Source organism: Festucalex cinctus, chromosome 18 (genome assembly GCF_051991245.1).
Source record: "Festucalex cinctus isolate MCC-2025b chromosome 18, RoL_Fcin_1.0, whole genome shotgun sequence".
Lineage (NCBI taxonomy): Eukaryota > Metazoa > Chordata > Actinopteri > Syngnathiformes > Syngnathidae > Festucalex > Festucalex cinctus.
This window is the reverse complement of record NC_135428.1, coordinates 1,000,468-1,028,044: the sequence shown is the minus strand read 5'-3', so window position 1 is coordinate 1,028,044 and position 27,577 is coordinate 1,000,468. Positions and strand designations below refer to the sequence as shown.

At 39.6% G+C, this 27,577-nt stretch overlaps 1 protein-coding gene and 2 long non-coding RNA genes across 10 annotated transcripts in view; 2 read left to right on the top strand and 1 right to left on the bottom strand.

The window, feature by feature from the left end:
* Nucleotides 1–20,022, top strand: part of cpeb4b (cytoplasmic polyadenylation element binding protein 4b) — a 49,342-nt gene extending 29,320 nt beyond the window's left edge. For 3 of the 7 annotated variants that reach the window (XM_077505959.1, XM_077505960.1, XM_077505957.1), the window contains 9 exons: nt 848–938; nt 6,221–6,271; nt 8,434–8,457; nt 9,560–9,733; nt 10,704–10,793; nt 10,867–10,985; nt 11,069–11,183; nt 13,762–13,943; nt 14,687–20,022. In XM_077505959.1, coding sequence (XP_077362085.1) covers nt 848–938; nt 6,221–6,271; nt 8,434–8,457; nt 9,560–9,733; nt 10,704–10,793; nt 10,867–10,985; nt 11,069–11,183; nt 13,762–13,943; nt 14,687–14,914 — 1,074 coding nt within the window. In that variant the 3' untranslated portion in view covers nt 14,915–20,022. Of the gene's footprint in view, nt 1–845; nt 939–6,220; nt 6,272–8,433; nt 8,458–9,559; nt 9,734–10,703; nt 10,794–10,866; nt 10,986–11,068; nt 11,184–13,761; nt 13,944–14,686 lie in introns of all 7 variants that reach the window. The other 4 variants (XM_077505958.1, XM_077505961.1, XM_077505962.1 and 1 more) reach the window with 4 other exon arrangements.
* A 259-nt stretch (nt 20,023–20,281) lies between these two features.
* Nucleotides 20,282–26,218, top strand: LOC144006752 (uncharacterized). 2 transcript variants are annotated; one of them, XR_013279929.1, is made up of 6 exons: nt 20,282–20,478; nt 22,552–22,631; nt 24,031–24,124; nt 25,253–25,764; nt 25,848–25,985; nt 26,099–26,218. It is a non-coding gene; the product is annotated as an uncharacterized LOC144006752 (long non-coding RNA). The 2 variants fall into 2 exon arrangements; XR_013279928.1 differs by having other exon boundaries at nt 25,250–25,764.
* Nucleotides 25,766–26,974, bottom strand: LOC144006753 (uncharacterized). The gene is made up of 3 exons (XR_013279930.1): nt 26,821–26,974; nt 26,256–26,312; nt 25,766–25,935 (listed from the first exon to the last, which is right to left on the bottom strand). It is a non-coding gene; the product is annotated as an uncharacterized LOC144006753 (long non-coding RNA).
* Between the last annotated feature and the right edge of the window lie 603 nt (nt 26,975–27,577).

Genomic DNA, 27,577 nt, shown 5'->3' with positions numbered 1-27,577 from the left:
TTTCGCAATGTAAAATAACCCAATTCCTGATAAGATGCGCTCGGGAACCACGCCCAATTTATTAGTCGTGACCAAACGGTCAAAACCATCATGACTAAGCAATTTCTAGTCACCTCACAGAAATATCACATTTGCAAGGAGCAGAAGTTTCTGTTGAGAGCATGTGAATGCGAAACTTTTTTTTTTTCTTTTTCTTCAAATGTGGAATTTCTGCTTATACTCACACAGCAAACGGAGAAGCGACGGGAGACTGTAATCGTGTGGTGTTTTGAACACGTCAGTGTCTCAACAAATTAATTTTAAGGAGAAGAAAAGTTCATTTAGGTGGAGTCAAAAGTGAAGTCTTATCATACATTTACCTTGACTGTGCATGCGTTCATGATAACGAATACACAAGACATGTTTTTATGCCAAACTCGGAAGAAAATACTTGTGAAGCGAATGTTTCATTGATGGTTGATAAAGTGGTTTACAGATTTTTATTTGGTCTGTCATTGGCAACCTAATAAAAATGTTAGGTAAGTTTGGGAAACCCTGTCGAGTATGTCCCCACATGTTTTGAATGTGTGCAAAGATTTTGTTTGTGCACGCACGCGCGTGCGTGCACAAAGAACAATTCTCACTATGTTTGGTATGCGATTGTTTTACGTTACAAAACTGTCGCCTGACAACTGTGTCTGCTCCTTTTACAGCCCACAGTAACGCGATACATAAAGTAACACATTTTACCACACACAAAAAGTCTCGTGTCCTCTGTTGTACTGCACATGACACTAATGACACCGATATACTTCCAGCAGTAGATTTTTATCCTTCATTGAAGACGTTTGTTGTTCTTTTTGTTTAGGAGCGCACCAGGTCGTTTGACAGTTTCAACATGAACACTCTGGAGAGTTCCCTGATCGACATCATGCGGGCTGAGCAGGACAACCTGAAAGGTAAACGCAGTCATGCAAACAATACAGTTTTGCACTCATTGTATGTCAAGGATACAGTCAATCGTGATTTGGCCTGCCGGACACAGTTTTATATGGGGAGAGATTTGTCTCAAACATATTCACACAAATAAATTCGTGGTTTCAGATCCACAAACATTTTTGTAATTTTCACGTTTTTCAGATCCACAAACTTTTTCTTTTTTGCCTTTTTTTTTTTTTTTTTTGATCATTTTGAGAATTCACCATGAAAAAAGGGGGTGCGATGGTTCAACACTGATTGCAATAAATTCATTGTATTTCTCATCATGCATTGGGCAGCCCGATAGTTTGCTATTTCTCAATGAGTTCCATTTCTGGTTTCATGGCTGTCGTCGATGATTTCCTCTTAACCATCGCGAATACCTTTCTGTGATCGCCAATTTAATAGAAAACCATGAAACTGAAGTCTCAAAAACTCCCCATGACGTCACACATGATAATGTTTTGTTTGACTTTGGGGCCATATCTTGCCCCCATCATTTGTGTGAACCGCTAACGCGGCCATTGTACAGTATTTCCTCCTCGTTGCTTTACCCACAGTCTTTCTTTGAAATGAAAATGAAGGTCAAAACCCCAAGCAGCCCACAGCAAATTGGAAAAGATTAAATTTAACTGCCTTTTAGTTATAAATTATTAGAGATCAGCCAATGAACAGTTATTGACCGATTGTTGTTATGCAACACAGCAGAAATAGGTCACTGCATGTACGGCACGCTTTGTTTCATGTTGGAAATGACTAATTGCATACGACTAGGACATAGCCGCTATTGATTTTTGGGCAGATACCTGTTGGAACAAGTTGAGGTATTGATACTTGCTTCTCAAAGGCATTAGTGCAGTTGAAAGGATTTGTGTCAAGCATCGGGATTTTAATTAATGCTGGATTGGCCACAAAGCTTAATCCTCCAAAATACTGCTCTATCAATTTTTTCCTGCTTGGTCATCACTCTTGAAAGGGGTACCTTTTTTTTTTTTGTTTTTTTTTCTTTTTTTTTTTGTTCTTCCCTCCGCAAATTGTTACGCACAAATTGCAATCATAGTCCTCAACATCTCATGTTGTCTGTTCATAAGTAAAAATGTTAATGTTGTCCAAACGAATACCCAGTTTTTTTTCCTCTTTTCAGCCGTAGTTTGACTTTAGCAATGCTAAAATGACCTCCAGGAGACATTACACCTCTTATTTATTTGGGCTTCATACCCACTGTGCACAGCTCGCTCCAGCTGCGTTGTAATATTGCGCTGTCAAAGCTGAGTAAATCTTGCCTTAATAATGTGAAAAGGCCACTTTTGATTGCTTCGGCACAGATGGATCTGCGGATCCCAAGGCCTTAAAAAAGCCTGCACAAAAGTTGACATCTAGTCACCATAATGCTTGAGGTCAGTACACTCAGGTGCGCCATCAGTACAGTTCACTGGGCTGCCTTGAAAGCTTATTGACCAAATGTAGGACATTAATTTGAATGCTCTGTATTAATCTGTTTCTGTTGTTTGCCCCGATCACATCGAGTGACTATGAAGACTGCTATGTTAGCTTCTTGCACTAGTTGCTAAATAGCTCGATGCACGCTGCCTAGCCGCCATACTGTATGCTTTTCAATAAGGTGATCAAAAGGTAGAGTGCTAGTATATGTGTCTTTTTGTGCTGTTTGACAAGAACAAGCATATAGTGAAGATGCGTTATGTAGCTACTATCAGGTTGCAGTCTCACGGAAGCTAGCACAATTCTCGTTAATCACAGCGGCGTAAGAATGTCATCGTTTATGGCCTAAAGTGTTTTTCATGCAACTATTTTTTTTCTTTGTTTGTTTTTTCATTTCAATGTTGTTAGGTTCAATTGCTTTGTTATGCAGAATGATGGGTCTGCCTTTTTGCCAGAGCAGGTTCTCAGCTTGATATCCTCACTCTGTGGTTATTTGTGTTTGTATTGCGATAGATATTTATTGGAAATGCAGTCAGATATAATGACGTTTTACAGGAGACAGAGAGAAGATAAAACACAGGAGAAACAAAATGCCAGAATAAAACAATGTATGAGAACTGTTAACTTTACATAGGAGTAATATTCTGTTTATAATATACAAATATTTATTGCATTAGTGTAGGTTGAGCATGTTTTGGCTAATCTAAATTATGTTGCCGCTATAGGAACCAATATCGGTCATAAAGCCACGTTGCCCTAAATGTTAACTTTAAGTCTCGCCCGTACAATTAATGAACATCTTATGATTGCGGTTAATTTGACTATTTGGAATATTATGCTCATATTATTCCAAATATAATCATCTCAAAAACAAATGTACTGAAAATCTCGCCTTTCACAACTGAAAAGTTTTATGATGGCGATTAGTCTTAATTATCGTTTCAAACGAGTGATCGCCATGAGAAATGTTGCTCACCCGATCAAATCTGAAAGTGTGCCACTCTTCAAACTGTCGAGCACCATTTGGCGTTTGACATCTGCTTGCTTAGGAATACAACAGAAGCAGTGGCACATTTACACTCATTTGACCGCCTTTGTTATCTTCAGGCATCCTCATCACATTTTCTCTCATGACAGTGCCGCTTTCTCTGCTACTTTCACATGATGCATCACGCCCGACCCAGCCTCGCCGCCTCATGGTCTGCAAACTGTTGCCTCAGTTTGCTTTGCCTTTTCTGCAAATGCATCATTCACGATTTTACGCTTGTACACAGTTTAGCACTTACGAAGTAAACAACGGCACATTTCTGACTCCCGTTTGCTGTGTGATGCTCTTATTTGTCATTGGGACAGAGCATTGTGAGCAAAGTTTTGCCCAATAAAAGCACCACAGCCCAGGGGAGACAAAATGTCGCCTGTGGACGTGCCTTTGAATGGCTTCCAGCATTGTCTTTGACTGACAGAAAGGATCCCTCTGTTCTGCCGTCCCACCACGCGTCCACGCAGATGGACGCCAACGTGTTTGTGCGTGTGCTTGTGCACGCGTGTATTTCACCGGTCAACATGTAAAGCGGCGGCATTCAAGGAGGGTTCACGCGACCCCGCCCTGTTGACCGCATTCTTCTCATGAAAGATTAACATCCAATCAGTGTTAATATTGAGAATGCATTTTCATTTTGTTTGTTATAGTATTTTGACTAAAATTAAAGTTTTTGTCATAATTTACTCATCTGGTTGTATTTTAGTTTTAACCCAATATTAGTTGACTAAATTGACAGTTCTTTCAAAACCTTCTACGTTTTGTCTGAAACAAGTCAGAAAAAATGATTAAGAAGCATTAAAAAAAGTACTTTGTCTTTTGACTAAAAATGTAGTTGACGAAAAAAAAGAGCAATTTTAGTCGACTAAATTGACAGTTTAGTCGATATTTGCCTTCAGCATACATTTCAACTTTTAATATAGAAAATAACACACCTATTTGATACTGTAGTTTAAATGTTTCTTGCGTGTTAATACAACGGTGTCTTTTATTGTTTCAATGAAACATGTTGAACTGACAATAATATAACTTAGTTTTCACCTAAATAAAAAAAAAGTGCATAATTGAGATTTATCTTACAGCTGCACAATGAAATAAATATAATTTACATTAAGTTAAATAAAGATAAATACATTAAATTATCAGTCAATTTGAATTTCAGTTATAGGCTCAATGAATGGCTTTTATTTTAGTTTTCGTTTAATTTTCGTCTGGGGAAAAAAATTTTCTCTATGAAAATTTTTCGGCAACAAAATTATCACTGCATCCAATTGACCAGTTGTGCTCACGTTTCTCTGTATGTGGCCCACATCTTGATGATATTTTTTGTGGCATAACCCTGGTGTACTTGAGCTTCACGAGGTTCAACTCAGTTTTGGTGACCATTTCTTTAAACCGAATGCAGGCGGTCCATCCCGGTTTTGGAAAACCAGGCTCTGGTTTTCTGCGCAGCATCTCTTTGCAAACAGCCGTCCGCTGTAAGCACACTGTGGGGGAGGGTCCTTCTGCCCTCCATGTGACAGAGGCGTTGGAATGCACCAATCACAGGGCACTCGCTTGTCCGTACAACAATGGTTGTACTATTTCAGCCTTTTTCATCTCATTATCCCCCGCCACTGCAGAAAGCAGAGCTTGCATAACTTTGAAGCTTGTTTGGCATCACAAAAACATGCGCATTCGAGTTGGTTTGATTACGGGCCTGGCAAGTGGGACATGTCTGACACTGCGAGAGCTTTCCACTGTCGGATGAGATGGCTTGCTGTCTCACAGATGTAGGCTCTAATGAGATTGATGTGGAGGCAAGTCTCGCAGCCACTCCTAATGAACTCTCAGAATTCAAGTCGACAATTTCAGAACAAATTGCGCTCCGTTCTTGCCTGAAGTTCAGTGGAACGTTTTTTTTTTTTTTTTTTATTATGCAAGACCATGGCAGCAGAGTATAAGAGATCAGCCAGGGCGTTGTTGCAACAAGCTCTTTTTGTCACTGTTTTCACCAGGAATGTGAATATTGATGAAGCTTAGTTTTTTCTAATGCTAATTGCTGTCAAACGGAAGCAGATACAAATATACTTTTTTTTTTTTTTCCCTGATGAAAGAAGAGACTAATCTTTTTTTTGGTAGGTTTGATGTTGTTATAGTAATAGAAAACAACATTCTGTTTTATAGGCATTAATAATTCCTCACATTATTTATACTGTAATCAAAAATGTTTGCTTTCCACTAGTCATTATTTTGTTTTCTTCTATGCCATCACTAGTAACCTTCTACGGTGTCATCACAGAAAAAAAAGCTAAAGAAAAAAAAAAAAAACGCACTTGTGGAGTTATTTATCCTTCCAAGGCACAAAACAATGTCTCACAAGATTTGCTTTGCAATGGTTTGATCTGCAAGATTTGCTTGACTTTTAACTTAAAAGTTTTTTAGCCATTAAATTTTAGTCAAAATTCAAATGACTATCCCTTCTTCGAACTTCGACTTCGATTGTAATCAATTGGCAACTATCAAAAAAATAAATTTTAGCGCGTGTTGGTAAAGTTAAAAAAACCTGAGATGAAGGTTAACGTACCATTTCCGCCCCCTGCAGGCCTGGAGTGGTACACCACCTGGCATGTCATGATTTTTCAATCAAATGTGTTTTGGCCTTCGTTGAGGTCCATTCTAATTCGTTTTAAATGCCAATCTGAAATGAACCATTTCAAATAAATATCCCACGTGTCATAATCAGATCTCCTGGGGGCACCCTGATGTTTTTAAAATATGACCGTTGTGTGTCTCCCTGTGCAGGTCGTCTGGGGTTCCCCCATCCTGGCGGGGACAACCCGCTGCCCCTCAATGGTACGTATGTGGACCAGCTCGGGTTTTGGCTTTCATGGGCCAGTTGACATTAATATTCAGGAGTGATTCAAATGTCATCCGTCGAGGTTATCATTTCTTTGCTCGTCATGCACTTCCCAAAACAACACCTCAGATAGACTGAGCAAAAGCATTGAACCCACAAATGCTCATTGGATTCAATAAGAAACCTTGTGATCTGATTGATTGTCCATTTTTGTCAGTTTAGATAGGATAGTATCAAAACTGACATCGTCCCTGATAGGACAATAATTCTTAATAATTAAGTCATGCAGCAGTTGATGCGTGTTTTGGCTCTCTGGTCTCGGGGCCAGGATGTAAAAACAGCCGATGCCAGTAGTTTAGTTGACGATCCTCTGGTCACATGGCCAGATCACATGGTCACGAGCTGTCATGGAGCCGTGAGACAGATGGTGCCAGCGGATAGGCAGCTGCGCACATCCCTCCCCTCGCTCTTATTCCCAGCAGCATTTTTTTTTTTTTTTTTTTTTTTTTTTGCTGCATCTTATTTTTCCTCCCTTGCACACGCTCATCTTTTTATAGAACTCTGATTCGTTTCAATCTGCTTCCTTCTCTGTTTGTCTCTAACTCCCTCCCTCCCTTCCTCCCTCTTTGACCTTCCCCCAGAGTTAATGTCCATCTGGGTTGGAAAGTTCACTGTGGGAGCTGGGAGATTAGTGCTCGTGTGTATCCCGGCCGGCCTCTTCATCCTCTGCCCGTTGCTTCTCGGTTTGGAAAGCTCGCTCGTGCTGCAATCTCTGCAGCGTGCGCTGCATCTCGTATGCTCCCGATGGGTTTACAGGACGCTTTTGTGCTTTCGGAACGTGTGATAAGCACTGTTGTGTCCCTTTTTGTAGACGTTTCGAGCATGGAGTTGATGCCTACAATAATCTTAGAGTGGAAGCTTGGCTGCCAGTCGACGGTTTGGACAATACTGACTGGAGTTGCTCATTCAGTGGCATGAAAAATTATGTCAAAACTTTTTACTGGTATAGTGTACACAAAGTTCAACCTAAATGCTCCAGAAAAGGGGTTTTGTCGTAAGATGCCACTTGTGTTAATTTTATCAGCCATTTTTAAATGTCGTCTGTTTTAGTCCAGTTTCAATCACGCTTGTTAGTGTTTAACATATTTTGTCAACCTCATCCCGTTTTAGTTTAGTCGGTTTTTAGTCGACTATAAATCTGACATTTTAGTCTTTATTTTACTCCAAGAAAATACAAATTTATTCGTCTGGTTTTAGTCAACAAAAAGTGTTAACATTTTAGTCATTACAATCATTTAACCCATGTATGTTTTTTGTCAGTAGATAGTTTTAGATTGGAAATGTTCAACACTTAATTCCAATACCAGAAAAACACTACTTAGTGGAAGTGTTGTGTTTATAAACAACTTTCTGTCTGTCAGGCGACTTCGGACTTCGAAAGTTGAGTAATTTATTTTATTTGATCATATAGCCATGTTAGAATGTTCATAAACCTGACACAAATGAATTCCTTTGGCGTGACTTCCATTGGGAAGATTTCTTTTGAAATTCAACCGGTTAGCCAACTAGCGTCAGGGAGCTTTTGTGCAGGTCGCATGGTTTGATTGTCTGTCTGTGTGTACAGTATTCGTGCCCTGCGATTGGCGACTAGTGTAGGATGTACGCCCAAACAAAGTCAGCCAGCAACCCAGAAATGGATGATTAGGGTTTGCATTCGTATCTGGTAGGAAGTGATTGTAGTGAGGTTCCCATGAGTCATTGTTCCCATTTGGCAAAAAGATTTTCACATTCATATTCACACCTATTAGCCAGGTAGCATCTTTTTGGAATGTGGGCGGGGAAAACCAAGCTGATATTTCAACAAAAATAGCTCGGATTTAATTGTGTTATGAGCTCTCGTGCATTTGATTGAGAGGAGTCTACAATATCAAAATTGTCAGTTGTATACATATTTAATCGTGGCAAAATGATTTCAAATGTCCAAATTTGTGCGTCAAGCCTCACAGACGAACAACGGTCATGCTGTTTTAGTTCCATAGCTAATGAAATAAATAATAATTGCGCTTCCACTGTCACACAAGCAACCCGGCATGCTGATTCCTCCAATGTACTGTGTGCATCCTCTATAATTACACTCTTCTTTTGACTTCACATGCAGCCAGGAGTTATAGCAGGAGACGAGGTAACGACATCGTCGCAGACGTATGCGCACAAAGTCAATCTCACTGTTGCTTTGTGACGTCAAGCCATTTTGTTCCGCTTTTGCTTCAACTGCAGCTCATCATCCTCGTTTTCAGCGCATCTGCATGATTGTCATCTGACGTTGGACTGCTGAACATATTTTGTACTTGTGCACGTTATGCAAGAATATTGCAGCTTGTTGTTAGCATTTAGCAGAAATTGAACGAGGCACAGACGCATACTGGGGCCCGGGCACATGGTTGGTCACACACGTACACGTACACGCCCCAGTGCAGCGCATCCTGTAAGCTGTAGCTGAGCTAACTCCCTGGCATAAGTCTTTATAAAGCAGCTCAGGGCAGGTTGTATTGGAGCAGGCATAGGCAAGGGGGAGGGCTTAACCTCTACAACACACCACACACGCGTACACACGCAACCCTCTGTCAAACTATGTACACTCCAAGACAACTTGTGTGTTTCATGTGCATGCTTGGTCACTTGTCACCGGGTTGAGGAACTAAGCAGAAAAACGTGTTTTTTTTTTGTTTGTTTTTTTGAGACCTGTCGACGTCCCGCTATATTCAGTTCTAAATATTTCAAGTTGAAATACTATATTTCAAAATGTTTTAGTGTGAACAAAAGTTTGTACTTTTCTATTAGGTAGTTCGGTTTCGGGAGTGAACCAAATAGTTGACTGTCCACCATCACTCTGAAATCGGTTGATATCGGTTGTTATCGGTTGATCTCACACATGGATGATCGTTATCGGCGCCATCTGCAGCATAAAACTTTGATCAGACTCAACTCCCCCCCCCCACTCCCCATAATTTGTTTCAATAAGTTTGAATGCAATAAGCGGTCAAGAAAATGGATGGATGGATGGAAGTTTGAATGCGTTAGTTTTTCGCCCTTGTGGATTTTCATTTTTAGGTCTGACCGTGATGAACGGATGAGCGTGTATTTTGAAGCCACTGGCAGATGGCGGCGTTGATATTAAATAAAACAGTTCAAAAGCAAGGATGTCAGATTAAAAGCATTGTTGCTGACCTCTCTCCTTTAGAAAATCAAGCTTTTTCCTCTTATTTATTTATTTTTTCTGTCAGGCCATTCGTCCCTGTTTCCCATGGAGGACGGCTTCCCCGATGACGAGCGTGGCGGCGATCAGGGCCTGGCGGGCCTGGGCTCTCCGCACTGCTTTCCTCACCAGAACGGCGAACGCGTAGAGCGCTACTCGCGCAAGGTCTTTGTGGGAGGATTGCCTCCAGATATAGATGAAGGTACGCTCGCAGCTGACGTCTTCTTGGATTTCTGGGCCATCTCGGCGCTTCTGTGAAGTGATAAAAGTCATGAATTGACGAAAAAGTCGTGAAAAAAGAAGCACGTGGACTTGTGAGAAATGGATACTTTTGTTACATCTCTTTTTGTTAAGTGTATTGCAATTTAAAGTTCAAATAATGAGTAAATGTTTCAAAATCAAAGTGTAAAACAATAGAACTAAAAAAAAAATATATCCTTGTAAAATCATTACTTTACTCATGTAATATTTCAACTTTTTTCTTCTTCTGGTGAATGTAATGTCACTTTTAGCCAATTTAATTTTTTGTAAAAAATGATCACACTGCTCTTTCTCATAAATCTCTATTGGACTTTGCTCTCGTAAATATTACAACTACATTATTTAAAAAAAATAATTTTTATATATAACATCTAAATTATTCTGTGTGTAATGATAGTGTTAATGTACAGTCCCACTTTGTTTTCCTTGTAAAATTACAACATTCATCTCATAATGTTACTTTTGTCACAAATATTTTTTGGGGGGTAAAAAATTGTGACACCATTTCCATAATTTCATTTTTACTTCCCCTACTCCAGTAAATACTTTTTTTTTTTTTCTTTTTTTCTTTTTTTTTGTAAAATATTCTATTTTATTATCTTTATTCTCTTATAACAAGATTTTCTTTACCTGTGAAATTACGGTTTTGGTTTATAGAAATTATGTAAAATTACAACTTTTTTCCTTTCCACCCCCCCAAATTAACAGTACGTAATATATTTTTCTGTTTTTATCTCTCTCTCTGTCTCTGTGTCTGTCTGTCTGTCTCCCCATCTCTATCCCCGTCTCTATTTCTATCTCTATTTATCCATCCATCCATGAAGCAGACTATTTCCAGCAAATCCTCTTTTTTTTTTTTTATAAACAACCAAAACCTCAAATCCATGTTGATTTGTCTTGCTTTGTTGTAGACGAGATCACGGCCAGCTTCCGGCGTTTTGGACACCTGTTTGTGGACTGGCCTCACAAAGCCGAGAGCAAGTCTTACTTCCCTCCAAAAGGTGTGTTGAAATTGACAGCGTCCTTTGGGACGGGGCGGGCGCCACTCCTAAGCGGTTCTGACTTTTTGCACAGGCTACGCCTTCCTGCTCTTCCAGGACGAGAGCTCCGTGCAGGCTCTGATCGACGCCTGCATCGAGGAGGACGGCAAGCTGTACCTGTGCGTCTCCAGTCCCACCATCAAAGACAAGCCGGTTGGTTCAGCGCAAAACATCAGCTCATCTACATGTGTCAACGTTTTTTCTGAGACTTGTCGACTTGTTTTTGTGCGTGACAGGTCCAGATCCGCCCGTGGAACCTGAACGACAGTGATTTTGTGATGGACGGATCTCAGCCTTTGGACCCTCGGAAAACCATTTTTGTTGGCGGCGTCCCTCGCCCGCTCCGTGCAGGTAGGCTCGTCTCCCTCCTTGTCGAAGCGTATTTTGCCCCGCCCCTTGCATCCTAGCTTCCTAGCATTCACGCTTGCCAGGTTCCTGACGGATAAAACAAACGGTTGTGCAGTTACTTGTTTGTTTAATCAAGTGTGAACGCTGCTACGCAAATGGACCGATACCTAACTCTTCCTATTTTGTTTGCAAATCAACTGGGGTTGTTGTTGGGTCTGAAGTTTAGCTGCTGGAACCGTGATCGCGTGTAAATCACAGGGTAGTTAGTTACAATTGAAAGGAGACCAAGTATACGTAGTTGTTGTAATACAAATACTCTAACATTCTTCTGTCAAAATACTGCACACCAAGAATTAAGATCTACACCACACTTCTTCTATCCGGTCATGCAGTGTGGCGCAAGTTTGTCTTTTGTTACCATGACGACCGGGGGTGGAGCTTAAGGCATGCAACGAAGTGACACAAATACTCAAGTAAAAGTCAAAGGAAAATACTGACTGGTATAATTCATGCAGAAAGTTTAAGTACTGGAGTAATAACTGTAACATGTTGCTACTCATCTCTGAATATGACATGTAAACTGATCAAGCCAAATTAATAGACATGTCTTTACTTGAGCATGTTTGCAGGTAGCATTAACAGCAACACTTTTTACCGCACAAATGAATATAATTTTGCCCAATTCCTACCATTAAATGTATGCTGCTAATTCTGAGAAATTACTAGCCTGCTATCTTAGATATCAAACACCAGTTGTGCTCCTTTTTTAAAAAAAAATATATAATATATAACAATAGCTTCTTGTCGTATTAGAGGAGCAGGCAAAGTCACGTTTGTTGTGACGCATTTTCACTTGAGTACACAAGCTGCACCAGCGGGCATGTTTACAAAGCCACAAACTGGTTTGCATCACAGAAACACATCTACTGATGTGAAAGTGTACAAGACATCACTTTATATATATATATATATAAAAAAAAAAAGACAATCTTACCCATGATTCATCAGTCTTACAAAATGTCACAGACCCCAACAAAACTAGTATTTCTTTTAAATTGTGTGTTTATACAACACTGGTGTGTGCGTCTTGAATGCATTAAGTTGGCACTTTCATTCATTTCAATGTGGAAAAATGTGACGAATGTTACGAGTTACGGCCATGCTCAAGAAGTAGTTCCTGAGAAATGTATAACTATTTATTTTTTATGTAGCCACATTTATGTATTTGTTTTGATGTAAGTGGCCTTACAAAGGTGCTCCATTTCACTTGAGTCGTCAGATTCCCTATTTGAAATGCCAGCGCGAATGCTACAGAATCAAAGTATCAAATATTCCCATCATTTGAATTTTCAATACTATTGTAACGTAAACACAAGTCATGGATCATGTGCAGATGTATGCGCAATCTGGCCTGCTTTCTCTGCCATCTTTGCTCCAACCCGTTTTTTTTTTTTTTTTTTTGTCCCGCTGTTCGTTTTAACTCGGCTTTGATCAGTCGAATATCTCAGCGAGCGCTTTATCCCCTGCTCATGTGCTCCGACATTTGCTTAATTGCTTTGCTTGCCACTCTTTGAAATGTCAGCTGTAAGCAAACGCCAGCGCACACGTGATCGGCTTGCGTTTCAATGCAACACTTGCTGAAATCATCAGCTTTCACCTTCACGCTTCCTCTGTGCTCTCCTTGGGATAGCAACTTGTAGCATTTCAGAGTTTAATCCTGATTGTGTGTGCACGTGTGCATGTTTTTTGAGATTCTGGTGCTGTATTCCTGGCGTGTAAAAGTCTTATTTTTCCAAAAACAAACTTTAAATTAAAATCATCCCCAAATTCAATGTATGAAGGTTTTGAAACAGCATTTCATTTTGTTGAAGATTTTGTTGCTCCCTGTGAGCTGCAATCAAGACACTGTCATCATTGTTTGAATTTTAAAATGTTTAATATTCTATATCACAGATGTCAAACATGAGGCCTGATGGCTCACATCTGGCCCGCGACATTATGTACATTGGCTTTGATTCTTGGTGAAATACAAAAATTGCAAATTATCTTCACTTTTAAAAACGCTGAAATGCTGCAAGCATTTTTGTTACCAATCCCCTTTTAAAATAAATGTAATAACATTTGAACAGTTTTTACTGGACTCTGATTTCAACTAGTTTATTCATCAATTTGTTGATCATACATTTATTTGGGCTCGCCATCATAATGGAAACACGGTGAAATAATGAGTTATATATATATATATATATACCTCTGTTACAGAATAAACCATTTTAATATTTTGATTCAAACTCATAGTGAAGGGGAAGTCGTAAATTTGATGGGCGTGGCCTTAGAAACGTCTTTAAGTTCTAAAATTTGGATTCATTGAACCTGCTAACCTGCAATTAAAAAAAGTAGAATGTTTTTTTATATAATAGTATTCCAAATGACTAAAATATAGAAAAAAAATTGTACATATATATATTTTTTTTTTTTTCAAGAAATGAGCTGTTGTGTTGACTGTATGAAACGCTGCTGCACACCGTTTGCACCACGTTGATGCGTGGCGTCGTCTTGTTGTTGTTGTTGTTGTTGTTAGTGGAGCTGGCCATGATCATGGACCGTCTGTATGGCGGCGTCTGCTACGCCGGCATCGACACGGATCCCGAGCTGAAGTACCCCAAAGGAGCCGGGCGGGTCGCCTTCTCTAATCAGCAGAGCTACATTGCTGCTATCAGTGCTCGCTTTGTGCAGCTGCAGCATGGAGAAATCGATAAACGGGTTTGTGGAAAAGAAATGTGACCTCGTCTTGCATTTTGTTGCGCACCATCTTGAGTCTTGCTAGTAAAACGTTAATTAGTTGACAACTTAACATAGAGAATGTGATCTTCCAGTTTGAAATTCTATAATGTCCACTAAAAGCTAGTAAGTTAGCCAGCATTAGTTAGCAGTCGCATTAACATTACTGTTGGAACGTTATAGCCATTAGATTAATGTTAATGGTGTAAATTATAACTATAATTTACTTCTTTCTTTTTTTTTTAACCTTTCAGCGTGACTGAAAGGTGTACTGTCACATGAATCATATAATTTTCGTTTTTGTTCTAGAACTAAAATGTCCATAGATTTTAGTCCCGTTTTTATTAAGTGATGCACATATTCGTTATATTCGACGAAAATGCAGACCAATATAGTCCCGGTTGTTGTTCATTAATGAGGGTTTTAGTCTAGTCCAGTTTTAGTCCGGTGGAAAATGCGTGTTGACCAAATTATTTTTGTTTAGTTTTTGCTGACAAAGTGAACACTAATTGGACCACAATTTGAAAGCATTCATCTAATGGAAGAGCCTTTCTTTGTGTACTTTGTCACTGAGCCTTACACAGCCTAAGATACATTATTTGTAGAAAATAAATCACAATTTTGTTCTCATTTAATATATGTGACGTATACTTTTTTTTTTTTTAAATGTTTGAGAATCCAGCACACGTTTCTCATGCGCTTGCCTCCTCGTCGTGCACCCACAGGTGGAAGTGAAGCCATACGTGCTGGACGACCAGCTGTGCGACGAGTGCCAGGGGACCCGCTGCGGCGGCAAGTTTGCGCCCTTCTTCTGCGCCAACGTCACCTGCCTGCAGTACTATTGCGAGTACTGCTGGGCGGCCATCCACTCGCGCGCCGGCCGCGAGTTCCACAAGCCGCTGGTCAAGGAGGGCGGCGACCGGCCGCGTCACATCTCCTTCCGCTGGAACTGAGCGGCGGGATGGCAAAAGGTAGTGCAGGAGTCGCAGAATCATTTAATGAATAAATGCACTTTTCTGTTGCTGGTTCTTTTTTTTTAAGTTAATATTTATATTTTCACAAGAGAAAACAGGATTTATATCAAAGTATGTCCAGCAAGGAAAAAAAAAGTGTAACCGTTTTTTTTTTTTTTTTTTTTTTTTTAATTGTTCCCCCAAAAAAGAATATATAGGAAAGTTGAAGTTTGCTATGGTACTCTGCTATTCGATTGGCATGTTTTTCTTCCTGTCTTTTGGTTTTATTGTTTTTTTTTGTTTTTGTTTTTATTATAAAAGCACCCCCCCCCCCAATGAGTACTCTTGATATTTGAAAAAGATTTTGTAGCAGAGCTCATTTTTCCAAGGCGCGCGAGGCTTAAGAGTAAAAAAAAAAAAAGAAAAGAAGAGTGCACTTATTTCACGTTGTAGAATAAACCAGTATACCCTTAGTTGGATAACCAAAGCTGTTTTATTATTAGCTCACGGCACAGGATAGAGAAAACCTGAAAGCCAAAACTCTCTCTCTCTCTCTCTCTCTTTCTATCTGAGAAGAAGAAGAAAAAAAAAAAAGATCTCGACGTATAATAATTTCGATCTCCATCTTGACATGCAAAAACTAATACCTCAAACTCAGCTGCTAATGTGCCGGATGCAGTTAAAAAAACAACAAAAAAAACAAACAGCAAGTCACGAACGCCTGCCCGTGTTGTTGTTTTTTTTTCCGGGCGGAGCTACGATGTTACTCGCACATTTTTTTTGTACTCGCTAGCTTCGTCGTCAACTTTTTATTTTTATAAACGTGCGCAAAGTGGTGCATTATGGGAATGTATGGCAATGGGAGGCTTCGCCCCCCCCCCCCTTCACTTTTAAATCTTGAACCCAACTATACAACTGAAAAAAAAAAACAAGGCAAAATAAAAAGCTGACCAAGTAGCCTTTTTTTTTTTTTTTTTTTTGGCTTCACGGGGCTGCCACCCACCAGAAATAATTAAAAAAAAAAAAAAAAAGCTTAATTCCACATTGCAGCAGTTCAAATGTGGCCTCCATCTAACCAAGCTAATCCTACTCAGCAACTGTGTTTTAGAAGCATAACTGAAGATAGTTACTACGCTATTACGCACACGAACGTGCACAGTCCTGCATGTTGGCTGTGCAGTCGTGGCTCACACTGTAGCTCATTTCCTCTTTTGACTTTTACCAATCAATCAATCAAGCCCCACCCACCGAAGGACATCAGACAACCAAAGATTGGCCTTGACAAAACAAGCAGCAAAAATCTTTTAAAAAATCCCATTGTGGGGAAACTGTGCCCATATATGGACTTCCTCCTAGCGCCCAAAAAATCAAAAGTGCACATTGATGGAATTTTTGTGGCAAATCCTCCCATTTTAGTAGCGGAGAAGTGCAGAGAAAAGTTGATTTTGCTCACAAGTGAGGAACTTTTTTGCGCCCGGGGTATTTTCAAACACTTTGTAAACAATTTGCTGTTGAAAATGAGATGATGAGAAAATTATTTTCTACATGGCCTGCTGATTTTTTGGAACAGTGTTTTCTAGCTAAATTATTTTGTCATGCACATATAAGCATTTATTATGCACTACTTTTCTAAATCTTTGTTTTTTCTTCTTTTTTTTTTATTTTTTCTTTTATTTTTGACAGTCATTTAAGGCACATTTTTCACAAATATGGGGAAACTCCTTTTTGCAATACCTCAATTTTTTCACATTGTGAAAGGTAGCTTTTGTACTTTTGTTACTGAGAGATCTGCATATATGGAAATGTTCATTTTCAAGAAGAAGAGAAAAAAAGAAAATGACACAAAAGAGCGGAGCGATTTCAAGATATATTATTATTATTATTATTATTTTCAATTATGCTTTTTATACATTTCAGTGCTGAGGACTCTTTCCAACTCGTACGTGCAACGTCACATCTGCCGAGGAGAGACCAAAGTGTATCCGCTCTGTTGGTCTTCTTCGCTTTCCGATACTTGATCGATGTTTCCCAACTCGGTGATAACTCGTAATTCTAATAGCATGGCGAGAAATCATTTGAAAAGACAAAAAACAACAACAACAAAAAAAAGTCATTGTTCAACATGAACCTTTCGTCTCCGTACTCTCCTTATTTCCTCAAATAGTGGCCGCTCCTCTGCTGAGCCCATTTCAACTCTGTTGCAAACCAAAACAACAGCACCGACTGAGGCATCTGAGATGAGTTAATAAAAAAGAAACGAAAACGAGGACGTAAATAAAAAGCCTCCCCAATTTTCTGCTGAGTAAATTCACAACATCCTCCAGTGTCCTAATCTAAAATTGTCAAAATGAAGGCCTGCCCTTAATAGTCGCCTCCCTCATGCTTCAGTTCAGTTGACGAAATGAAGGCCTCCTCCTAATACAACCCCTAGCAAAAAGTATGGAATCTGTGGCATGATGCATTGTCATCTTGGAAAATGATTACATCATCCCCGCCCACACATTTTTTCCAATTGAAGCTGTCCAAAATGTCAATGTCAACTTGTGCATTTCTTGACGATTTAACCCCATGAAGATTTAACGCCTTTGCCTGACATGCAGCCCCATATCATCAAGGGAATGTGGAGGTTTTCTTTAGGCAGCCCTCTTTGTAAATCTCACCAAACAAAAGTTCCAGCGTCGCCACCTTGTCCAATGCCGATTGGTGACTCATCACTGAAGATAACCTTCATCCATGATTGCCTCTCCTTTGCCCATTGCAGTCTTGTTCTTTTTTTTTGATGAAGCGTCAGTGATGCTTTCCTTTCCATTTCCTTGAAGCCATTTTCCACACTTCTGTCACCATACATTGACCCCAGCTTCCTCCCATTTCTTCTTCATTTGTCTTGTTGTGCAATTTCTGTTTTCAAGACATATGGCCTTTAGTTGTTTGTTTTGATGCTTAGATGTCTTCCTCGGTCGACCAGTTGGATAAAGACCCTGTAATAGATGCCTCTTTCAAACTGCTGCGAGAGACCTCCTTAAATTTGCAGCTGAATGAATAGAAACCTCCCACAATCTGCGCTTAAAGGCCTCGCCCCATTTGACGCCTCTGTTGAGGAAAAAGCCTATTAGACGACTCCTACCTAGTCTTCAATTGAGCAAATAAGGACCTTGAACCAGTTAGATGTCTCCCTCAATCAAGTCTATGCCTCTTCATTTTTAGGGGAAGAAATAAAGCCCTCCCCGCTAATCTGTAGTTAAACAGTTGAGTAAAGCTCCCATAATCGATGCCTTACACAAACTGCGGGTAAAAGACGCCATTCGTCAGCCTCCCTCCCTCAATCTACGCTTGAAGGCCACACCCTATTTTATGCCTCCCCAAATCTGTTATTGAGAAAATGCCATCATTTTAGTAGACATCTCCCACCCAATAGTTGAGTCAATAAAGGCCTCGCCCTCATGAAATGCCTCCCTCATGCTACATTTGAATGCAGATGCCTTCCGCATCTGCAGTTCAGACCTCCCCCAACCTGGAGTTGATTCAGTGCCTCAAGTCGATGAGATATTGCCTTCCCACAATCTGCTGTGAAATAAATAAATAAAGTCCTCCCCACTATTCGGCGTCCCTTGGCCACTATCGGAGGAAATCTGGTCTAAGGGGATGAATGCAAAAAAAGATGGCGTTGGACACTTCATGACAATTCTCGCATCACAAGAATGGATGTTTGGTGTTTAGATATTTTAATATTTGAAGAAAAAATATAAATATATAAATATATATAGTATCTATATATTCTTGAACTTGCCAACTAGCACCTATCGTAATCCTTAGCATGCATGATGACAAAAAAAAAAAAAAAGTGCAGAAATTAGGTGAATTAGCTTGGAAAATAACTGTTGTGGTGTGCACCAAATGTTTCTGGACTATGACGTTGTGAAGGAGAACCCCGACCTCAACCCCTCCCCTCACTCACAGATCCCTTCTGTCCTCCCTCACATATTGGCAGACCTCAGCCAGGATGCGCGTAAAACAAACAAAAGCAAATAGGCGAGAGCGGTAAATGTTTCCGACTCGAGCATCCTTCTCGAACACTGTTGGGGGAAAAAAAATGCGGATTTAAAAAAAAATAAAAAATGAAGACTTGACCTACGCGGAGGAAGGGGAGCTTAAAGACTTGAATGTGGTAAAAAAGAAAAGAATTTAACAAAAAAATGTTGCAAGTTACCTTCAAGTTGTTATGTGCAATACTTCTTTTGAACCTTTTTCCAGACGAAAGACTCTTTGCAATGTAATTCTTTCAAATGCCATTTTTAATTATTGCAGACATTTAATTAAAGAAGATGTTAATATGTTTTTCACAGTCATTTTCTACTGTTTAATGTAATCCTTTTCATGCTGGTGTTTGTAAGAAAAAAAAGAAAAAAAGAAATGAAATCCAACTATTTGTACTAATATAAATAATTGAAGTTATTTTTAAAACATTTAAAAAAAAAGGCTTTTGTGCTCATTTGCTTATTTTTTTGGTTTATTTTAAGCTACTGTGATTGATTGCATTGTAATTACTAGGTCAACAATGTATTTAGCTGTTTATTGGTATATTTTTAATTGGAATGTATAATTGATTTTTATAATTTTGATCAGATTTTTGTTATATTTTTGAGGTGAAGCTTTTAATATGTTAAAGTGTCTAGTTTTTACTAATTGCTATATTGTGCTCCACAATATATGGTTCACATTTTCTGAAGGAAAATAAATATTTAAATATTTGTCTGTTAATGTTACTTAATGGCAAGATTTCAATAGTTTTTAACTGTGTATGGGAAGGTTTGTTGTATTTATTAATAGCATTTTTTTTTTTTTTTTACTCCAGATATCACCTTAATTTTTTTGTCATTTCACTTTATAAGTTCCTATTTTTGTATTTTCCTTTCTAATGATTAAGTTATGTAATACGGATATGTCCATATTTCTAGGAGTTGGTCTGTAGAAGTGCTTAGTGAAACGAAAAAGAAAAATCTAATGTTATTTAATTGTTTGCGGCCAACTATTTATATAACAGTATGCATAATTTTTCAATATTTGTAATGTGAAATGTTGAATGAAATAAATCTTAACTGTGATGAACATGTCTGCGTGCCTTTATGTTTATTATGAACACTTCTAGCCATCACTACCCCCTAGTGGTGGTGTCTGGGACTATACCAACAAGGGCAACAAATGAAAAGAGGGTCTAAATGAACTGAAGTTTAAACTTTCAATTTTGGATGTACACACAATGACAAATTTGCCGTCTGGCTGGTTATTCGCTCCGGCGTTTTGTTATTGTAGCTAGTTGGCGCTCGACTCAGCTGTGACCCGGAAGTTAAACACCGAGCGGAAGAGGTAATGGTGAAATGTTTGGCTTGGTGGATTTGGTTCGACTGAGCACATGTTCCAAGTTGCCTTCGTATGATTTTTTTTGTTGTTTAAATACACAGACGCGTCCACAATAAAGGAATATTGTCTCCACGTCGGCCGCTGCCTGTTTACCTGCACGCCAGCTGGAAAAAAAGAAAAGAAAAGTGGCGACGTGTTGTGAAAAGGTAACTCGTGCTCGACTTTTACACGTTTTCACTGCATGGTCCTCTAAAAGTTACATTTTTATAAAAAAACAACAACAAAACAACAAACGAGAAACTGTGATATTAATAAATACAAAAAATACAGACATAGCAGGTTTCAAGAAAATCCGGTTTGTGTATTTGAAAAATTGGGTGAACAACCAAAGTAAGCAACCAAACAGCCAAAATGGCGGATAGTGGTAAATTGTTTATTTTGTTTGCTTAATTTTGAACTCCAGAAAACTTGCCTTCTCTCAAGTTTGCTTCATTTGTTTTGATCTTATTTCATAAACATGTCATACGGTTCAGTAGTTCATCGTATAATTTCATGCAGGGAGATAGCGGCATGCTATCGCGTACGTTGCGTTACGCGAAGTTATGTCCAATATTTATGAATGAAGAAAGCTGTCGAGTTTTATACTCGAGTAAATAGTTTTACAATTCGCGGTCTGCGTTTCAGAAGGTGTTGCCATTGTTGAGTTACGTCACATTGTAGTCTGCCGGTAACCTCACAAACCAGATTGCTAATCTCGTGATTAACTCAAGGGAGTTCTTCACATTGTCATTATTCTATAACATTCTCCGGAGTTCGTGAACTAGCAAATAGCGCGAGAATTCAACTTGCTGGCAAGGTATGTCCGTCGGTGAAGTCGGGTAGCTGACCTGTATATAATGCTACATTCGAGGATGGTCGGAAGTCGGAAATATCCGAGTTGAAACTTCCCAGTTCGCGTTCGAGGTGAAAGTAAACAACCAAAATGGCTGATAGTGATAAATTGTTTTTTTATTTTGGTCCTCAAAACTCAATTTGACCTCCAGAAAACTTACCTTTTTGCAATTTTTTTTTCATTTATTGTTTTAATCTTATTTCATAAACATTCATACAGTTAAGCAGTTTACCGTATAATTTCATGCAGGGATATAGCGGCAATACTGTCACGTACGTTGTGTTACATGAAGTTATGGTGAATATTTATGAATGAAGAAAGCTATCGAGTTTTATACTCGAGGAAATTGTATTTTGCCATTCAAAGTGACGTCACATTGTATTCCGCCGGTGAAGTCGGGATCCTTTTTTTTTTTTTCCCGACTTCGCGAGTGGAATTTTCGAGTTCAAGGTGGCGTTCCCGGACGCACTTGCTGGTTCGAACTCGAATATTTCCGACTTCCGACCATCCTCGAATGCAGCATAAATGACTGTGCAAACGATGAAGTCGCAAGGCGGCCATCTTGTTACTCCCACCTCGCGAGCAGACTACTGTCAAAACTATACGGAATACGTACAGGTGACATATACAGCTCGCACTATTTTTAACCAGTTAAAAATATAAAATAAATAAGTGGACGGTATGTGCTTCTCAGAGGCATATTTTGTTGAACTACACTTAGAATTATTTAATTACAAAAATATACGTTTTCTCCTGCACTAAACATCATTAAGCATATAATTTATACATGTATTTAATGCATTTTATCAAATGTCTGAAGTCCTCTTGTTTATGTTTAATACATTTAACCATAGCTCATGCTGTTTCTGCTAAGTACTGTCTCAAATGTTTCAAATTTTGATACTGTAAATGTATATAGAAACGTTTCTTGGGAGGAGCAATATGGCGGTCTCGCGATCCAGTCATATATAGATCAGTGGGAATTGCCGGACACACTTCCTGGTTTGAAGTCTTAAACGTCCGAGCATCCTCGAATGCAGCATGAAAGTTCCAGGGGGCGGGGCAGCAGAGGTTGGCGAAGGCGGGTCTCGTGCGGGTGATGGGCGTGAGAAGGGTGGAGTCATCAGAGCGCAGCGAGCGGGTGGGCGTGTCTTAGTTTGGAGCTCACTGACCTGCTTGCTGACTGCATGGTACCCCCTTACATTTTATGAAAAATCATCAAAAGTCAGAATGTCGTCAGAACTTCATGAATATGACTTTTTTGAAGTAGTGACGTGAAAATGTAAGAGTTTTTCAATTGTTTGAAAGATAAGTGTTTTATGCAAATTAGCAGCTCCGATATGCAAATGAGCCTGACTGACCGCTTCCGTTTGTGTTTTCTTGCCAGGATGGAGGCCGTTTGCGACACGTTGGGACACGGATGGCTCTGCGTTACAACCTTGCAATGGGAAAACTGCTTTTTGACAGGTACGTGTACTTTTTTTGACACGCTGTGTACTTGAGGAGGCGTGTCTGATGCCACTTTGCCATTTGGCAGTGAACGCTGACTTGCGCTTGATGTACTTAGACACACAACAGAACAACATTCAATGCTTCTCAACATGTGCTTTTTTTACAGTCACATTATTGTGGCCCAAATTTTTGAAAAATTATTTATAAAATATAAACAACTTACAAACAAAAAAAATATATATATTTTTTTCAAATATATATTTTTTAAAATCTATTAGTTTGATGTTATGTTGCCTACTTATTAAAATAATTACTTTTGTACAAACAAAATGAATTAAAAGCATGTGGAGGAGCATTGATTGATGGACTTGTTGTTTGGCAGTGTTGATGAATTTGGTTTGGTTTATGGAGAGACGGGTCAGCCATGTTGTTTTTTTGGTTGAGCTCAGGTAGCGAACGACTTTGCAAAATGGACAAATTGTTAGCTTGCCTTGTTGTCTTGACTCGTGTATACAGATTCTGATTGTAGATAAACAAGTGATGAGGTGTCAGTCGATAGCCCTCAGGTGTACCTAATCAAGTGTCCAAAATATTAAGTGCACTTTTCAGTCTGATTTGTTGATGATGTGGTTGTGATGTGACAGATGGACAGTCGAACCTCTGCATGTCGTTCCATGTGCTTTGTCAACTTCAACGTGCTATGCCGGGATGTGTGATAACTTTTTTTGTTGTTGTAATATTTTTATTTATTTATTTATGTATTTTTTTAGATTTCCTTGCTCTTTTGTGGTTTGATCAGGTGTTGTCGTTGCTATTTGTCAACTGTGAGCATGTGAAGCCTTTTGAGACTTGTGTGATTAAGGCCGATAGAAATTGACTTGACTTGTAGTGCACGTAGAAATAGTTGGTAAAAAATTGTTCTGCTTTTACTGATGTTTGCACATGCTAACCTTTAACAATTTTTAACTGAGGCATTTTGACAATTTGGCATTTTTGTTGTGTTTGAGCTAGTTAGCTTTGGACTTTAGCTGCGACCGTGAAGTGTTGTGAGTCGTTTGATGCAAAGGATTATTTTTGTTTTTGTTTTTCTTTTGTGGTTTGATCAGGTGTTGTTGTTGCTATTTGTCAACTGTGAGCATGTGAAGCCCTTTTGAGACTTTTGTGTGATTAAGGGCCATTCAAATTGACTTGACTTGAAATAGTTGGTTAAAAAAAAAATGTTCTGCTTTTAACTGATGTTTGCACATGCTAACCTTTAACAATTTTTAACTGAGGCATTTTAATGGAAATTTTGCATTTTTGTTTTTGTTGTGTTTGAGCTAGTTAGCATTGGACTTTAGTGTTTGAAGTGTTGAGTCGTTTGATGCGAATGAGCATGACTGCCTCCTTTTTGTTTTTGTTTGTTTCCTGCCAGGATGAAGGAGTCTGTCGGACGAACACGCAGCCGACAGACTTGAGGACATGCGGATGGACGGACGGGTCGTCTGTGCAAGCTGCTCCAAGGACAGGTGTGTGCGTGCGCCATTTGAAGGTGTGATGTCCCTAAGCCATTTTTCATTTTTTTTCAAACAAATGTTGGTCACATGTCCAGAATCATATTGAATGATGTTTTTCGTCTGATGGAGAGATGTCTCGCTGGCGCTCATGTGACATCACACATACAACATGGCGTCGTCGTGCTGCTGCTTCCATGTCAACAGCCCGCGTTGAGTCCAACATGATTTCTGTAAAAAAAAAAATAAAAAAAAAAAAGTCAAATATATTGTTCAACTGGAAAGAATGTCTCCGTGTTTTATTTCAATGTGACAATTTGCCAGTTGTGATGCGTTCAGGTGCTCGTATTCTCAGGGTTGCACGTCGATTGTTCAGGTTGTCCGTGAAGATTTTTGGCCTCACGTCCCAAGCCGACTTTCTTGCTTCATTCTCGAGGCCAGTTGGCGGCATTTTGAGCACACATCGAGGAAATCTGCTCACACCAGAGGCCAAAATTTCTTCAACAACAACCTGAACAATCTGCTTGCAATCCATCAAGACCCAAAAAATGCTTTCTTGCTACCTTTTTTTTTAAAGTATATTTTCAGCTTCGACATGCAAATGAAATGGATGTCATAGCTCCACCCACTTCAGGAAAAAGTCCAAATTAATTTGCATAACTGACCACTCCCTCTCATAAGTGACCTATCGGCTGGATGTATGCAAATAAATTTGCATAGCCACACCCACTTTTCCAACAAAAACCAGGAATACGGCCTAATTTGCATAACCACACCCACTTATGGAAATCACAAATCGGGCTAATTTGCATAAACCCCGCCCACATTTGGAGCCAGCCAATCAGATTCTGGCACTTATTACAGAACCCACCAATCAGATTGCTTCCTGCTCAGTAATTTGCATAACCCCGCCTACTGTGCAACTTGTTCACACCCTTTTTTTTTTTTTTTTACACAAGACACTTAAACATTTTAAGTTTTTTTTTTTTTTTTTTGTAATGTGCTGGTTGTAACATTACAAGAAGAGTTCAGAAATGATGCAATTTGTAAACTTTATTCTTTTGCAAAGTACATGTTGGAATGGCAAAAAAAAACAAAAAAACTTGAAGTTGTTTGACTTGATTGCTGTCTTGTCATCAGCAGGTGAAGTTACGAGTCAGCAGGAACAGATCCGGCAGACGCACCTGAGACAAAACGACATCAGTGAGTCAAGTCAAAATGTCACGCAGCAAACTTTTTGAAATGTGACCAAACTCACCAACCAGCACAGAAGGGGATCCGACAACTTTGGCGGGATTCGGGCCGAATGGCTCAGAAGACCGCCATGTTCCTCGGCACCTGCCAAACACAACAACATTGCAAGACAATCAAGGAGAAGCTCACTTACCGGCAATTGCGTTGACGTCTTCCAGCTGACAGCAGCAACGTGAAAACAAGTGTTGGGTGCACAACACTCTCTGCCTGCTGACGTGGGCGTGTCCAAAGTACTTTTTCTTGAATGCAGCAAATGTTTGACACCAGCTGAAACTCACCAGTGCAGAAGAGGAACCTGCGAGTCGTTGGTGGGACTGTCAGTGACGACGCGGCTGCATTCACAGGAAGCTGACCGTCAAGAAAAACATTCAAGTGACATTGAAAGAAGCACACAAGAACCAGTACAGCTTCTACTTCGCTTTATTAACATGTCAAGACAAAAAAATAAATAAATGCAGCAATGTCGTCTTTTTCGCCCCAACAGGTGCAGGCCGTTACTCCATGATGACCAATTGAAGACGGCGCCCTTCACTGGAAAGTTCTCCAGGGCCCAGATAATGCTTTGGCGCCACCTAGTGGACATAACCACAAGAAAACATTGTCTCACCAAAAACAAAAAAAGGTAACTGTGGTAAATAAATGCAGTTAAATGCAGCTTTGGGGGGGGGGGGGAAACTACAAAAAGAGAGAGATGTTCAAATAAGTTAATCAAACGTCAGCCATTTTGTTTTGCAGCATGCTCAAACCCAGATGCCGTTTTTTTACCTGCACACGAGAAGAAAAAAAAAATTCACCCGACATGTCCTCACCCTCCGTTCAGTCATCGTCACCATGTGCTGAAACATTAAAACATGATATCACATTTGAACGTGTATGAGTGTTTGTGTCTTACCAGTGACGACAACAAGGTTGAGCTGGACACCGGAAGTGTCTGCGGGAACCAGCTGGGCTGAAAAGACACGGTGACATAATTACACAAGTTAACTTCGAAACATGCAAGCACGTTTATTTAGCCAGTGGAGAGTAAAAAACAAACAAAAAAAGCCACGGCCAAAAAGATAAGAGGAATAAAGCAACTTGATTTCATTCGCTTCAAGATGCAAGCAAATTCAAATGAAAATTAAGTTTGATTCTTATTGAAGTCGTTTAACGTACAAAACGTTGGCAACCTCCCTTCTGCCAAACTGCACTTCTCCAGACGCTGGAAGGAGAAAAGTACGCTTGTTAAAGTACGTCGTGTTATTCAGCATTTTCCAGGTACCGTTTAGTAACTGAAAGCTTGAACAAATACTAGTTTGAACAAGTACTTTACTTACCGGTAGACGTTAATTGATCGCCATCGATCGAGCAAACATTTTAGCTCGCATGCTAGCGAGGTGTTTGCACGCCGAAAAGGTGAACGTGTTAAAAGTCACAACTCTATTAGAAGTGTGAGAAGAGTCTTTGATTAAACAAACCTCTTGTCGGATCTTTTGGCGTTCTTGTCAAGATGTGTGGAGACCAGCAGGAGGAGGATGTCGACGTGGTGCTGTCAGCCTGGTGAAGAAGAAAGGAAAGATCGCTCGCTCGCTCAATTAGTCCCAGCTTATATAGGTTTTCAGTAACAACGTCATCACGTTTAAAAAAAAAAAAAAAAAAAAAGCTTTATTGAACCAAGAGAAGACAAAAGTGTCAACTGCGTTCAGGCAGAAAAGCTGTTTGGCACATTGCGTGACTGGGGGATCGTACCCTGCACCTCTGAACCGGAGTCTATGTCATTAACCATTAGGCCACACTGGCTCGTTGCGGTTTTTCCTTTCAGTCGTAATTATGCCATACAGTGACAAATGGTGGCGAAATATATAAGTACTTATTCTATGAATAGAACGGAAAATCCTGAAATCGTCAAAGCCGAGATGGTCGAGTGGTATACGACATTGCCTTCGGTTTATTTGTTCTCGGGTTCGAGCCTCGTTTTCTCCAACCTTATGTTAGTTGGAGGGTGCGCGAGCGAGGATCGAACCCGGATCGCTTGAACCGGAGGCAAAGTTTTATACCATTCGGCCATCGTGGTTGAAGGTGCTCGCCGTTTTATCACGTGTATTTGTAGGACTTCCAAATGAGTATATGGTCCCAATAAATGTGACAAGATCCAGTTTTTCAACGCAGACAAACTGGCCGAGTGGTTTGTAACAAGGACTTCGGTGCCGACGGACGCGGGTTCGATTCACCTCC